Source organism: Parambassis ranga, chromosome 22 (genome assembly GCF_900634625.1).
Source record: "Parambassis ranga chromosome 22, fParRan2.1, whole genome shotgun sequence".
Lineage (NCBI taxonomy): Eukaryota > Metazoa > Chordata > Actinopteri > Ambassidae > Parambassis > Parambassis ranga.
Genome location: NC_041042.1, coordinates 6,284,931 through 6,298,251, shown reverse-complemented (window position 1 = coordinate 6,298,251; position 13,321 = coordinate 6,284,931). Strand labels below are relative to the sequence as shown.

The window sequence follows — 13,321 nt, the reverse complement described above, 5'->3', positions numbered from 1 at the left end:
GTTTTAATGTCTTGTAGTCTTTCACAGCTATACTGAGTGCAAACAAGGAGCAGCATTTCTTCACACAGCCTCCAGATGTTTATTGCTTCAGCATTTATCAACCACACATTTCATAGATTTGGAGACAGTAAAAAAAAAATGACAAACTTTTTCCAACAGAGCTACATTGAGACACTATACAAAATAGTCACTTAAAAATATATATATTTTCATAATCTTAGTCTTCTGTACATGTAAAAAAAAGAAAGACAGACCCTGATAGAAGATATATTTACAAGAACAGAGAAACACAGTATAAAGACCTGCTAATGCTATGTCCAGTTTCAGTGAGATTGTAGGTGATGAGCTGTGGGGTTTGCCAACAGTCCGAGAATAGTGGAGAGACAGTGCAGCTTTTCCTTGACGTGCTCTGGTAACTTCTCATTTTCCTTGTACCTGCAGATCAAACAAGCATGTAGTATTTACTTTTTTATTTGTACTGGGGGCTGATATAACAAAATGTATTAGCATATTAACAGCTATCTCCCAGTTGCCATGGTCCTAATAACAAAACTGATAAACACACATGCTCATAAAGTGACGAAGCACATTTCCAATAGTTTCACACCTGGTAATCCTCCCCTCTGGAGACGTGTAGGTGATGCAGGACACTCCTGCCTGAACCACCAGCTGAGAGCCGTCGTTAAACTGCACCCACACTTCTCCGCTCGTCAACTGCAGATACACCAAGTTTTGATTAATTACAGGCCGTTCCTCTACCGCTATTTCATCAAGTGTTACTGACAGAATTGAACTGATTCATTAGTTACCTGGGATGCCCATCCAACATTGGGCACAAATATCGACTTAACCACCTTTCCAGTGCTCTGAACCAGATCCTGTCGCACCGGGGAGCTTTTCTTAGTCAAGCTGGCTGTGGTGAAATCCGAGCCATCGTAGGAAATCATCTGGAAATAAAAGGTTTCAAAATATAATAACAGCCATGTTTTTTCTTCACCTGCCAGAGAACACATAAAACTTCCTTCCTTTAGCTTCCTTCAGCCATATTTTGCCCCAGTCTGTCATTTACAGATCAGGTGTTTGATGACTGATTATCAGATGTTCATACATATTGCAGTGTAAAGTTGTGTGGCACTCACTGAAGGAGCGATTTGAGGAGGTTTAGGAGGTGAAGCTGTATCAGAAGGTGCTGGTTGGGAGGGCAGAGATGGGGAGTCTGAGCTGGCAGGTCTCCTAGAAAGAATAACAAAGCTTTGAGTTTGAGCAGGAAGAGGAGACCAGGACACTATTAGGATATGATTGACAGTGTCTCTGTTTTACCTGCCAATAGTTATGGGAAAGAAAGGGACGTTCTTAGTGCTGCGCTGCTCCTCTGCTGTGATGGCGGCCTCCAGTGACAGACACATGCTATGGCCCTCGTCAGAAAGTTCCACGTACTGCCTGCTCTCTGGACTCAGGCCACTCAGCCCCACCTCGCCCTTCACTGTGTACGACTTCCCACTCTTCTCCACCACTCGCACCAGCTCTGAGGTCTTGTGGGTCTTTGCTCCTGCATAGCATAATTATTAATTCAGCTTCTTGCTTAGCTGCATCATCACATATTTAACATAAACATTTGACTCACCATCATAAAAGCAAACTTCTAGGTCTGCACTGGGAGAGTTCTCCATCAGCATGACCTTGGCGTACTTGGTGTAAAGGGTCACTTTAGGAGTCTTGGATTTCACAAGCTGCACAAACTTAGAGGCATACTGGTATTTCTTCCAGTATTTCTCTATGCAAAAAAAAGACAATCCATTAGGATCTCAAATGTAATTTGATTCATGCTGATCTTACTGGGTGTGATGCATGTATCAGAATACCTGGAAGGTCCTCATAGCTACAGATGAGAATATCTTCAGGAGGAGCAGGGGGGCAGTCCAGCACAGGAAACCCCTTTCCTCCATTAGGCTGGTATATTGTAACCTAGAAAAGGTGATAAGACACATTTCAAAATCACAGACTGTTATAACTTGTGTGCAAATGAAAAACTTAGTGTACAATAAATTAACAGTACCATTGATCCATCACAAGAAATCCGAAGCACTTCTTTGACCCTTTCTTGTCCACTTTGACATTTTATTAACTCCATACACACATCACCAGTGTCCAGGATGCTTACCTGAAGAAAGAGGAGGAAAAAATCAGATGTCCACAAAAATCTTTAGAAGAAGACTATAAAACTAAAAAGATACTTGCAACATCTTACAACAGCATTTTTAGTCTTCTGTCTGATTGGCTTCAGCCTGGATGCACACAGAGGTGGGACTATATCTCTCAGCATTTTCTTCTGCTTATCTGTGCTGGAATTGGCAGCAGGGAGTTTTAACTCTCTGCCATGAGAAGGCTGGAAGCCGGCTTCAGGTATATTCTCTCTGTAGGAGTCAGAGTTAGGGGGAAGCTGGTGGTGTGGGTTGTGGCGAGGATTTCCACCCCAGCTCACAGGCTTCTCTGTCCAGGAATTGTGAACCACTGAAGGCATTCTGGTGCTGTGGAAGCTGCCACTGCTGTGAGTGCTACTGTCTGTGGGCCTGTGTCCAGAACCTGAGACAGCAAACAAAGTAATTGGAAAACTTAAATCTGCTACCTTAATGTTCATGCTTCTTTATGTCTGGGAAACTAGAAAGTCTATCCATGATTATATCAATCCTTGAAAGTCATTTTTACCTTCATTGTTGAGCCAATTGGAAACTCCCTCCTGGTCATGAAATAGAAAGCCTGGTGGATGTGTCGTCTCTGTGGATAAATACCCAGAACTGAAACAGAATGAGCAATATGTTAGGCTGATTATATTTGAGTGCTGGAGAGAATCAACACGCTAACTACCTACTTTGCTGACTGTTTGACAGGGGGAGAGGGGAACCTGCCATGCTCTGAAAATGGGTGTTGCGTAAAGACTGGCCGTCCTACGCCTGCCAGAGTCTCCTCTGAGTGGCATCTCCCCAGCTCAGCATGATGTGAACTCTGGTCTGGTGCAACAGAACCAGACCGGTCTGAAGAGTGAGCTCGCCTCAGGTAGCGAGAATGAGGCTGTCCGCTGTCTCCTCCGTGCACTACTCTGCTCCTGCCCTCTCTGTGAAATCTGTCTGGCAGATGCTGCCACTGGTCTCCATCTTCAAAACAGGCGCTGTTGGGTTGCCGTGGTAGACTTGCTATAGGCGCCATGCGATTAGGCAGGGCAGAGCCAATCATGTGTTTGGTTCGCCTCTGAAGGCGGCTGCTGCTGCTGCCTGAGGTGGAGGAGGTGCATGCTGTTGAGATGGTAGCAATGCCACTGTCCATGGATCCTTCATCCCCCAGCCCCAGCTCCTTGGTCCTGACCAGGAGGCTCTGGGTCATGAACGGGTGGTCCAGCACAGCAGAGAGACTGGGCCGCTGGGCAGGGTCTTTTTGCAGAAGCTGATGAATTAGGTCCTGAGCCTCCAGAGAAATATGGCTAGGCATTTCATAATCCCCAAGAACCACTTTAGACAAAGTGTGCTTTACTGTGTCTGTGTCAAAAGGAGGGCGACCCATCAGAAAGGCATAGAACATGCACCCAAGTGACCAGACATCTGATTCTAGACCATGTGCACTGCGAGTGGCCACCTCTGGGGAGATGTAGTTTGGTGTCCCACACATGGTGAAGTGCTTTTCGTTTGGTAGTTTGAGCTGAGTGGCCAGGCCAAAGTCTCCTATCTTAATGTTCATGTTGCTAGTCAGCAGGAGATTGGACAATGTCAGGTCTCGGTGCAAGATGCCGTGAGTGTGTAAATACAGCATTCCTTTCACTATTTGATGCATGAAATGTCTTGCTGCAGAACAAAAACAACATTTTTTATGAAACAACCCATTAACTGCAACAATATTCATATTTAGGTTTCTAAATAAAACATTTCTGCCTGACCTTCATCCTCAGAAAAAGGCATCTTTCGCTCTTTAAGGTACCGGCTCATCTCTCCATTGTGGCACATCTCCAACACCAAATACACATAGTTGCTGTCCTCAAAGTAGTTGTAGAGCTTCAAACAAGATAGAAATTATGAGGGCGATAAAATAAAAAACATAAAAAACTACTAAAAACAAATCTAATCGAATGAAGCAAGAACAAGGCGAAGATTAAACTACTAGCAGGGTCAAGTTCACAGCTCCACACGACATAACCATGGCAACAGGACAGAAAGTTGATACACAGTTTTATGCTCCAGATAACACAGCTGAATTCCCAAAGTTAGTGCCGTTTATCCCATATTGTAAAGTGATATTTCAGATAATTTTAGTGTATTTTCACAAAACGCTGATGTGCATGAACCCAAACACACAACCATATCACAGTGTAATGTTAACGTTGTGTAAACCAGTAATCAGCCAGCCTACCTCGAGCACTGAAGGATGTTTCAGTCGGCAGTGAATCTCCACCTCGTTTGTCACACGCTGGACCATGCCAGCTTTGTGCATGGCTTTTTTATCAATCTACAGATGGGAACAACATGGATAATTACACACCTGCCTCACACAGGTTCAACGTGTAGTGTGGTGGTTTTACAATCTGTCACCTACAAAGACCTTTGATTACTAAGATCTCACTTGTGGTAGAGTCTAGGGACTACAAAATCCCAAGGGAGGCAGCTAAAATCTAATACTCCAACTGTTCAAGTTAACACTTCTGCTGACAACAGATTGTGTGTATATTAAGTGTCTACAATGCTGTCATCATGTCACATCACTGACAAAGACTAAAATGGTCTTACCGTTTTGATAGCAACCTCCAGACCAGTCTTCACTGATTTTGCCCGATAAACACATGCAAACGAGCCTTTGCCAAGGAGGGTGAGGACCTTAAAATCCTACAGGCAATGAAAGAAAGGGTTTTACACATTATATCTGCACAGAAACTAAAATTATGGAAACACATTTTACACATATCAATCCTGTGGCACAGTATTAAAAGTAGATACCTCAATCCTCAGCTCCGGAGCACAAGATAAACTTTCCTTCTCATCTCTGCTGACCTGATTGTCAGCAGAGATGTTTTGAAAGAAATAGTGAATAACTTGATCAAACATGGTCCCTCTACTCTGCGACATGCTGGATGTTCAGTAAAACAGTCAATCCAGCCACCAACAACGCCACAAAGGAGAAATCCTCCCACAACAAGCGTTAACTGTCAAACAAGCCACCAACACCTGACGCTGTCATATGGCCAACCAAAACCTTTAATTATCCCGGCTCTCTTCCCGCTGTCGAGAAGCACTTGTAGCCGTTTCCAAGCAGCAGCATGTTGGCTTACCGAACTGATGCGCTGACAAGAAATAACATTGTTGGTCCCTGGAGATCTCGGGTAAGATTACACACATGTCCCAAGACACTGCGCACGCCATAAACACGGACTGTTTACTACTGACAATCCTGCTATTAATACAACTCATACAAGTACTAATGCTGAAAGAAAATGGTGCCATTTTTACGACTTATAAAACAACGAGATAAAACGGAAAAACACTTTATGCCTTAGACTAGTGATAAACAGCTATAGTTTAGAGGTAGCTTAAACCCCTACAAAATACCGCATGGATTGTGTATGTTCTACTTCGTCTATTAATGTGTTGTAACAGATTCTGCACAAAAACAAACAAGTGAATTGTAAATTATTGACGTAACCCCCAGCCTTTAACGCAACACTACATAATCCTACTACCAGTCCAAGTAAGCGCTAGCTTGTGGGCGTTAGCCAACCAAAAGAGCTCACCTCAATTTTGTCGCCGATCGAACCGCTCATGGTGCCGAGTTTTGGGCTTGCAGGTACATGCAGGTTTGTATTAATATTCCTCGATTAGCAAACGACATCGGCAGTCGGTACAAGACCCCTTCAGTGGACGAATAGATGTTGTTCCTGTGTTACCCTCCAAAACTTTGCCATTTCTTCCATTTTGAAAATATCCGCCCGTTACTCCGTGGTTGCGTCACTGCGTACGTCACATGACAACATTCGAATTTGCCACGCCCCTCTGAAGGGACTGAAACTGAGCTCAGCTTGCAGGTTTTCTTCTGTAAAATGTTCAGTTTGTAGATTTATGCCGGAAACTTTGTGAATTTATTGTGTGGAAATATAGTATTAAAATATAAAAATAAATATTTTTGAGAAGCAGAATATAAAATATATATAGAGGTTATAAAAAGTTAAACATGTTTGTCTTACATTCTGTCTGTTTTGTTAGATCTTCTGCATATTTTTATATTTCTTTATATATCTGTTCTAGACACTAATATATTATACAGTATACATGCAGCCAATTCCATCTTCTATTTAATAAATAATTTCAGGCTTACAAAGCTTTGTCTTTCAGAGAAAGTTATTTATTTATATTTCATCTTTAACCTTATAACTCAAATATGGAAAAATGCAAGAAACCAAAAAGGAAACAGGCAATCTAAAACTCACTTTAGATATTTGTTGTATCAAGCACTTCCATTGTAACACTAGGAATGTGTTTTTATGTACATATCTATGCTTGATGCTTTATTTACTAAAATAATATATACAGTTCCTACAGGGATACCTCAAACTTATTAAATATGAATAAATAGAATTTGAATTATTTTATACAAACTAATAGCAATTGTTTGGGCAGCACTTCATTTTTCATATCGGTGGCAGAAGGCATATGAAATGCAAACACAAAGCGTATGGTACGAAGGGAACAGTTTCACGTCAGACTCAGAGATTAATCTATTGCATCAATATTTGATTTATTAAGAATGTCAAACTTTTGATAGAATAAAGCACACCATTTTGCCACACATAAGGATGAAAAGGTGAAAACAAAAACTTTAAAAAGGTGAATTCCAATGCAGGGGACACACAAAACAAACCACAACAGCTGGTGAGGATTGAGAAATGGCCCCAGGTAGTGGTGTTTCTACTGTCTAGATGGTGCCTGATGGTAAATGCAGTGATGGTTGCTTGTCAGACGTGGCCCTTAGTCCACCTCCATCTCTTTGGTGCCAGGCTTTGTCTGCTGGCTTCCCTTTGCGTCTCCCTTTGCTTCTGCTCCTTGCTTTGCTGTCGGCCCATTATGAGCGCTGCTGCTTTGATCATTCACTTCAGGGGCCTCCTCCACTGTGGGCTTTGGCCTGTTGAGCACTGGATTACACACATCCTCCAGCTCCTGGCAAGAAAATGTGTTAGCAAATGAGAGTGAGCATTCTTTAAAAACGGAGGACAAGAATTATGAATTACAAAGCCATTCATGTACCTGCAGTTTGGCAATGATGTCTGCTACTTTTACAATGGGATCTTGGGTGATAGCGAGTTTGTTCTGCATGTTCATCTTGCTGTTCATCCAGGTCATACATTCACTCACACACTTCTCCGCAGTTTTTACTTCCTCGGCACTCAAATGCATGAATCTCTCATCCTAAGAGAGAGTTTTTGACAAAGAAAATCACAATACATACAAACAACTAGACCTGCCATACCATTAATTATTTTAAGAATTACCCTCTTTTTTGTTATATTTACAAAATCAAAACATTTGTTGCCTTTTCTAACATCTCTTCACCAGTTAGAAAGCGGTTTACCCTCTGTTTGTAGGAATCTACAAACTTCATGTAGAGCTGCAGTTTCTTTCCCAGCTCTTCAAAAGCCCTCGGCCTGTCCTCATGCTCTCTGTGCCGGTCCTGAATGGGCTGACCCAACCTCTGCACAATAATAACAGCTATGTTCATATAAACAGCTGTGGTGCTTGTAAATCAATGGGTTTCTAATCTAGAACAGTATGATAACTAAAAACAAACCTTAAGTGCATCTAGTTTCTCCTCATAGACTTGTTTGGGCTGGTCCTCTCCGTCCTCATACAGCCAGTTCTCTGTGTCCTCCAGCATCAGCGTCAACTGGCTGCTGTCCTGTTGGTAACAAAATAATAACATCATTTGTTATATTTGTACATTAGTCATAGCAGTCATTACAACAACAGGTTCTGGCAGATTGTAGGAAAGTGTCACATACCTCCTCAGTAATGTACTTTTCATAAATCCCACATAGTTTGTCCCGCAAATCATACACATACTCCTCCACTGCGTTTTTAGCATCATTCAGCTCTTTCACCAGTTTGTCCTGAGTAATCATTTGACGCTGTGAAGAAAGAAATCCCACAAAACATCACAACGTGTTATGGATTTGTATTATTGTGCATTGTGAGAGGAAAATATTACTTCAACAGGCTTAAACAGGTTTGCACAAACTGAAACAATCAGTAACCTTTAAAAAAAAAACACTGTGGCTCCCTCCTGGATTAATCAGTTGCTTATAAAATGCTAGGATTGAACAAAAAGTGGCAAAGGCCGCACAGGCAACATCTTTACGCTGCACTAGTAAAACACATCTCAGGGTTTAATTCTGCTGTGTATTCTTCAGGGTTCAGCATTTCAGTCAGAGCATGACTCTGCTTTTTCAAAGGCCAGCCAGCAGCACTCACCTCATACTCCACAAAGCTAGTGAGGACATCACTGTCGAGCTGTCGGATGTTGCTTGCCATGATGGGAAGATCAATACTCTTCACCTTGACTTTAGGTTTGCTTCCTCCTGCTGCCGGTTCCTGCTTTTCTCCAGCTGCCCCTTCCTGGATTTTTGAGACGTTAAAACATGGGCCACAGTGCCAAACTTATCTATTTTTTTAATAAATGTGCTTCTGTATAACTCTGGTATGCATCAATAAGCAGCATTGACATTAATTCAGGAGTATAACATCTGCATATGTATGAATAGGCATGTCCGTGTATCCTCAAACTGAGGCCTGACTCACCTTACTGCTGTTGTCCTCATTCTGCTGGTCCCCCTGGCTCTGGCCTTCCTGATCCACCTGCATTTTGTTCTGAGACACAACACAGACATTTTATACATTCCAGGGTAAGTTAAAGTCCCAGAATATGTGCTACTGCATATACTGCCTAATCAGCATTAATTTTAATTATTTTACCTGCTCCTCTGCTCTGTTGTCATTCTGCACCATTGGCTCAGAGTCAATTTGCATGTCCTCTGATTCTCCTTTCTGCTTCTCGATCAAAGAGGCACTGGACATGCTGAAGATACCATGGACATTGACCCGCACTTTGACCTTCACTTTAGAGCTGTCTCCATCTGGTTGAGGAACCACATTCTGTACTGAAAAGCAGCCTGAGAGCAGGTGGATAGAAAAGGAGCAAATCATTATGGTGCTTCTGTAACAGGACTTCAACTTGTTCTTGTGACACACTGGTGGAGGTTTGCTACAAACCCACAGATAATGATGCTTTTGAGCTGAGTCACTGCAACCCCTCTGTGGGTGCCTTATTCCTAATTACCATCCAGACTGTAGATCCCAATGGGGACTGGGCTAGCTTCTTTAGACACATGCATCAGCCACCTGTCCGGCTGTAGACCTGTGTAGCTGGTAAAAAGTGCTCTCTACTCTGACTCTCACAGAAGAGAATATTCACCTATCCTGTGGTCTGGGTAGGGGAGATCGTGAGGGCTGCTGTAGAAGGCCTCCAGGTCAAAGGGTTCCTTCTTGTGGAAGGTGATCACTTTGGAAAAAGGAGCAGCATGATTCTTACTGAACACCTCACACTCTCTGGAACAAAAGAAAAGCACAGTCAGGCTGTGGAAGGTCAACACAGTCAGCACATACTGTATTTTCAGGCTGACTGACGTAGTTTGATTTATGACGCAGAGGAGTGTGTTTGTTAATTAAGATATCTTTACCCAAGTCCATCATCTGTTGGTGACTTCCAGCGCAGAGTGATGGGAAAGGGAACCACATCAGTAATGGAGAATTCACGCACTTTAAATGCTGGAGACAAAATTGCACACTGCACCCAAACAACCACACACACACACACACACACCACAGAAAAATAAACATTTACTTATGTACTACAAACATTGGAGTTAATTGGTACGTGCTGCAGAAGAAGCCTACCTGAAGTGCACAGCCTCGTGCTACAGCTTCGTCTGCATTGAGTGTGGTGCTGACTTCTTTGCAGAAAAACTTGACGATCCTTTCTTTGATGGCCGGGATTCTTGTGGCTCCTCCAACTATCTCCACTGCATAGATATCATCCCGACTCAACTCTGCCACAAAGCGCACATGTTACTTACTGGACTATTGCTTCATATATTTAAATAAATACAAGTGACATACTTGATTGTTCAAAGGCTGCTTTCAGTGGCATCTCCACTTTCCTCAGATATTGAGTACACATTTCTTCAAATTGCACCCTGTGCATTACAAATAAAGAAGAAGCAATATTTACATTTCCACATAAGAGATTATTACAAAGGACAAAAGCGAATTCTGCACCTGTTCATTCTGCTGGAAACATCAATGTCATTCATGAAGCACTCTATGTTCAGAGGCAGGTCAGACGAGTTGGCGCTCATGAGCTTTTTCAGTTTTTCGCACTCCTGATGCAGTCGCAGCAACGCCCTCGGGTTGTCCCTCACATTGATCTTGTATTTGCCCTTGAACTCTTCGCAGAAGTAATCCACCAGCGCCTCATCAAAATTACGCCCACCAAGGCTCAGGTCAAACGCTGTGGCAAGAACCTGACGGGCCAGATTGACGGTGAGCTTAGAGGTTATGATACAAACACAGGTGTGGCTACAAGTATAAAAAGGTGAAAGGCTAACCTTGAGTTTCCCTTTGTTGAAGGCGGTGATGGAGACCTGGAATGATGAATGGCCCATGTCCACAAACACCACATTTCTTGGCCTTTCTTCTGGATTAGGAAGGTCTTGTTTGTAGATCCCATACGCCAAAGCAACTGCACATAACATAAATTATTTTCTATTCTCTATGATATCTTAAACATACACTATTTTATTTTTAGATTTTTTTGTACTAGCACCATATTTAAGAAAACTGACCTGCAGTGGTGTCATTAATTAGCCGTAGACAATTCAGCCCTGCAATTTGAGTCGCATCAAACACTGACCGCCTCTCGGCATCCGTGAAAAAACTTGGGACCTGAAAATCAGAGCACAGATCAAAATGTCTCATTAAGTCACATGCTAAATTACATTGGCAGCATTTTCAGTAAAAGCGTTTCCATCACTCACAGAGATGACACAGTCCACCACGGGCTTCTTCAGGGCACCCTCGGAAGTCTCCTTCAGTTTGGTTAACAACATGCCGGTGATTTGCTCCACCGTGAACACTTTATCCTCGTCCAAATAACGAACCTGCAAACATGATGGCAAATTAGAATTAAAACCAGAGCCGGAAATAAACCGCAAAGAATCTGCAAAAAAAACATGCTCGAAGCTGTACCTTAATTCCAGTGTTCCCATTGGCCAGCTTACATAAGCTGTAAGGCAGTTTGGGTTTTTCTTCTTGGACAATGGGGTCATCAAATGCTCGGCCATGGAACTTTTTGAAGCCATGAACTGTGTTTTTGAAGTTGGTTATGATCTGAAAAAAAGAACATTGTTAGCCAGTTTATAAAAGCTCTGCATCATGTGATGACATTACAGAATAGGACAGATTTTCTATGTATGATCTTACTTGACTTTTGGCTGCATTTCCAATCATGCGATTTTTGGTGGCCAAAGACACAACAGCCCTTAATGGAGGACAAACAAATCAGCAGATCAAGTATGGAACAACAGAAATAATACAGTAAACAGATGTGGGCAGAAGAAGCAGAACTGTAAGTGAATGACTGGTGCGAACAGAAATATCACATGGGAGTCTGAGCAAAAACCACAAAGTAGGGCAGTGAAACAAATCAGATCACCTTCAAAATTAAGCTCTTCCTGTCCAAAAGAGAAAGAAAAGCACCACATCACATCCATTTAACTCAAGACTACCAGCAAATCATCGTGTTTGCTGACAGAAATGAACGCTTCTGGTTATACAAGGTCTGAGGATCCATTTTTACACTCCCAGTTTCACCTTGCCACAGAAATATCCCCCATTCACTTAAAGGTGCACTGCTCGGCTCAGCCTCCTTTCCAGCTGCACCTCAATGTTTGCAGGATGCTGCAGCAGAGTCCCGCGTGGAAATGATTTGTTACTGTGATCCATTATTACCCTCTGTGAATAAAACAACGCTACTACTATTATGAGTCATCCGTGCTGTAATTCATGATCATGTCTGGGCTGGTCCTTGCAGGCGGTAAAGGATGTGACAGACCATAATACACATAATATACACTGTCGCTAAAGCGCGTCAAAACACATGTATTCACATGTATAGCATGCAGTGTGCGAACACATGAACATGCAGCCTAAAATGAATGACTCAGTGTCTTCTTTGAGTTGCACAGACTCAGGCAACTTTGTCGTTCACCGTGCAGCTCAGCGGTGCTCATCAGTAGACGTGTCAACTGTCTGCAAGAGCAGTGTCATTTTTGAAAATGACATTTTGACCTACAATAACCTGCTGTGACGGCTGATAGCCGAACACTTACAGGCCTCACCACCACCACCACCACCACCATCCCTGCTACCTCTCTACACCGCTCCGGTCGCAAACATTGCGTAACAAACGCACATTCTGAGCGCACTGCACGGTGATGACGATGATGGTATCGGTTAATAATTATACTTACGGTGTGCATCTGTCACTGTAATCATTGGCAATGGTTTCTATGCCACCGCTCCTGGCCACAGCGATGTAACAATTTTGGAAACCCACATCAATGCCTACCACTGACATACTGCGCGCTCTCTAATTCTAAGTTATTCTCCGCAACGACCGCTCTAACACCTAACAGAATATATACACAGTGACGTTCTGTCCCAAAATTACATTTAACATACGCACGCGTTCCACTCTGTAAATATACGATACAGCTAGCTGGGTGTGCACTAACTGAATTACTAGCTGTTATGTAAGTCAAGCTGTTTATAGCAAACTCATTCAGCGTAATCCAGGGAGCAATGATGTCCAGAGCGGATTCTCCCACTCCGAGCCAGCCTTAACATCACCCAGCGGCTCTGACAGACTGATGCTCCTCGAGCCCGCCCCCGCTCCTCTCTCATTGGCTGAGACACACCCAAAGACTTTACGTGATTGGTGTGCCAACCAATCGATAACAGAAAAATCTAGAACCTCTTGAAAAGGGAACCGCGGAATACGTCATAAGAACGTCAGTATAAGTAGACCTTTGTCCTAAATCTATCCCGTCAGGTACAGTTGCTCCTATCACGTGCATCAGTAGGTTATGGACATTATGCATAATTCTATTAAGTGCAACAATTATCGTTACAAATAAATAATTCACACCTGACGCCGTCCCGGGGGGCTACAGCCCTACCTA

At 42.8% G+C, this 13,321-nt stretch overlaps 2 protein-coding genes across 3 annotated transcripts; both read right to left on the bottom strand.

The window, feature by feature from the left end:
* Nucleotides 1–107: 107 nt before the first annotated feature.
* plk4 (polo-like kinase 4 (Drosophila)) lies at nucleotides 108–5,987 on the bottom strand. Of its 2 annotated transcripts, none has more exons than XM_028395598.1 (15): nucleotides 4,977–5,516; nucleotides 4,770–4,865; nucleotides 4,396–4,491; nucleotides 3,926–4,040; nucleotides 2,870–3,833; nucleotides 2,707–2,795; nucleotides 2,249–2,583; nucleotides 2,057–2,161; nucleotides 1,863–1,965; nucleotides 1,625–1,774; nucleotides 1,321–1,549; nucleotides 1,140–1,233; nucleotides 810–947; nucleotides 608–714; nucleotides 108–435 (listed from the first exon to the last, which is right to left on the bottom strand). In XM_028395598.1, exons 1-15 carry the CDS (start codon nucleotides 5,103–5,105, stop codon nucleotides 324–326), a joined length of 2,862 nt encoding a protein of 953 aa, XP_028251399.1. In that variant the 5' UTR covers nucleotides 5,106–5,516; the 3' UTR covers nucleotides 108–323. The 2 variants fall into 2 exon arrangements, with proteins under 2 accessions (XP_028251399.1, XP_028251400.1); XM_028395599.1 differs by lacking the exon at nucleotides 4,977–5,516 and adding an exon at nucleotides 5,768–5,987 and having other exon boundaries at nucleotides 109–435.
* A 664-nt stretch (nucleotides 5,988–6,651) lies between these two features.
* On the bottom strand, nucleotides 6,652–12,967 carry hspa4l (heat shock protein 4 like). Its single transcript, XM_028395600.1, has 19 exons — nucleotides 12,611–12,967; nucleotides 11,562–11,619; nucleotides 11,328–11,468; nucleotides 11,117–11,239; nucleotides 10,925–11,024; nucleotides 10,688–10,821; nucleotides 10,359–10,603; nucleotides 10,200–10,276; nucleotides 9,978–10,129; nucleotides 9,761–9,867; nucleotides 9,496–9,629; nucleotides 8,997–9,193; nucleotides 8,823–8,891; nucleotides 8,496–8,639; nucleotides 8,027–8,152; nucleotides 7,816–7,923; nucleotides 7,600–7,719; nucleotides 7,275–7,436; nucleotides 6,652–7,187 (listed from the first exon to the last, which is right to left on the bottom strand). The coding sequence occupies exons 1-19, from the start codon at nucleotides 12,715–12,717 to the stop codon at nucleotides 6,999–7,001; spliced, it is 2,493 nt and encodes an 830-aa protein (XP_028251401.1). The 5' UTR covers nucleotides 12,718–12,967; the 3' UTR covers nucleotides 6,652–6,998.
* Nucleotides 12,968–13,321: the final 354 nt, after the last annotated feature.

What these genes read in the sequence shown, in the direction of transcription:
- hspa4l (XM_028395600.1), bottom strand. Translation starts at nt 12,717, where the DNA reads ATGTCAGTGGTAGGCATTGATGTGGGTTTCCAAAATTGTTACATCGCT. An exon ending in CACGAGGCTGTGCACTTCAG is followed by an intron (nt 9,868 to 9,977) that starts GTAGGCTTCTTC and finishes GTTTGGGTGCAG; the next exon opens with TGTGCAATTTTGTCTCCAGC. An exon ending in ACAACAGAGCAGAGGAGCAG is followed by an intron (nt 8,892 to 8,996) that starts GTAAAATAATTA and finishes GTTGTGTCTCAG; the next exon opens with AACAAAATGCAGGTGGATCA.
- plk4 (XM_028395598.1), bottom strand. Translation starts at nt 5,105, where the DNA reads ATGTCGCAGAGTAGAGGGACCATGTTTGATCAAGTTATTCACTATTTC. An exon ending in TTTCTTGTGATGGATCAATG is followed by an intron (nt 1,966 to 2,056) that starts GTACTGTTAATT and finishes CACCTTTTCTAG; the next exon opens with GTTACAATATACCAGCCTAA. An exon ending in TTTCCCATAACTATTGGCAG is followed by an intron (nt 1,234 to 1,320) that starts GTAAAACAGAGA and finishes TATTCTTTCTAG; the next exon opens with GAGACCTGCCAGCTCAGACT.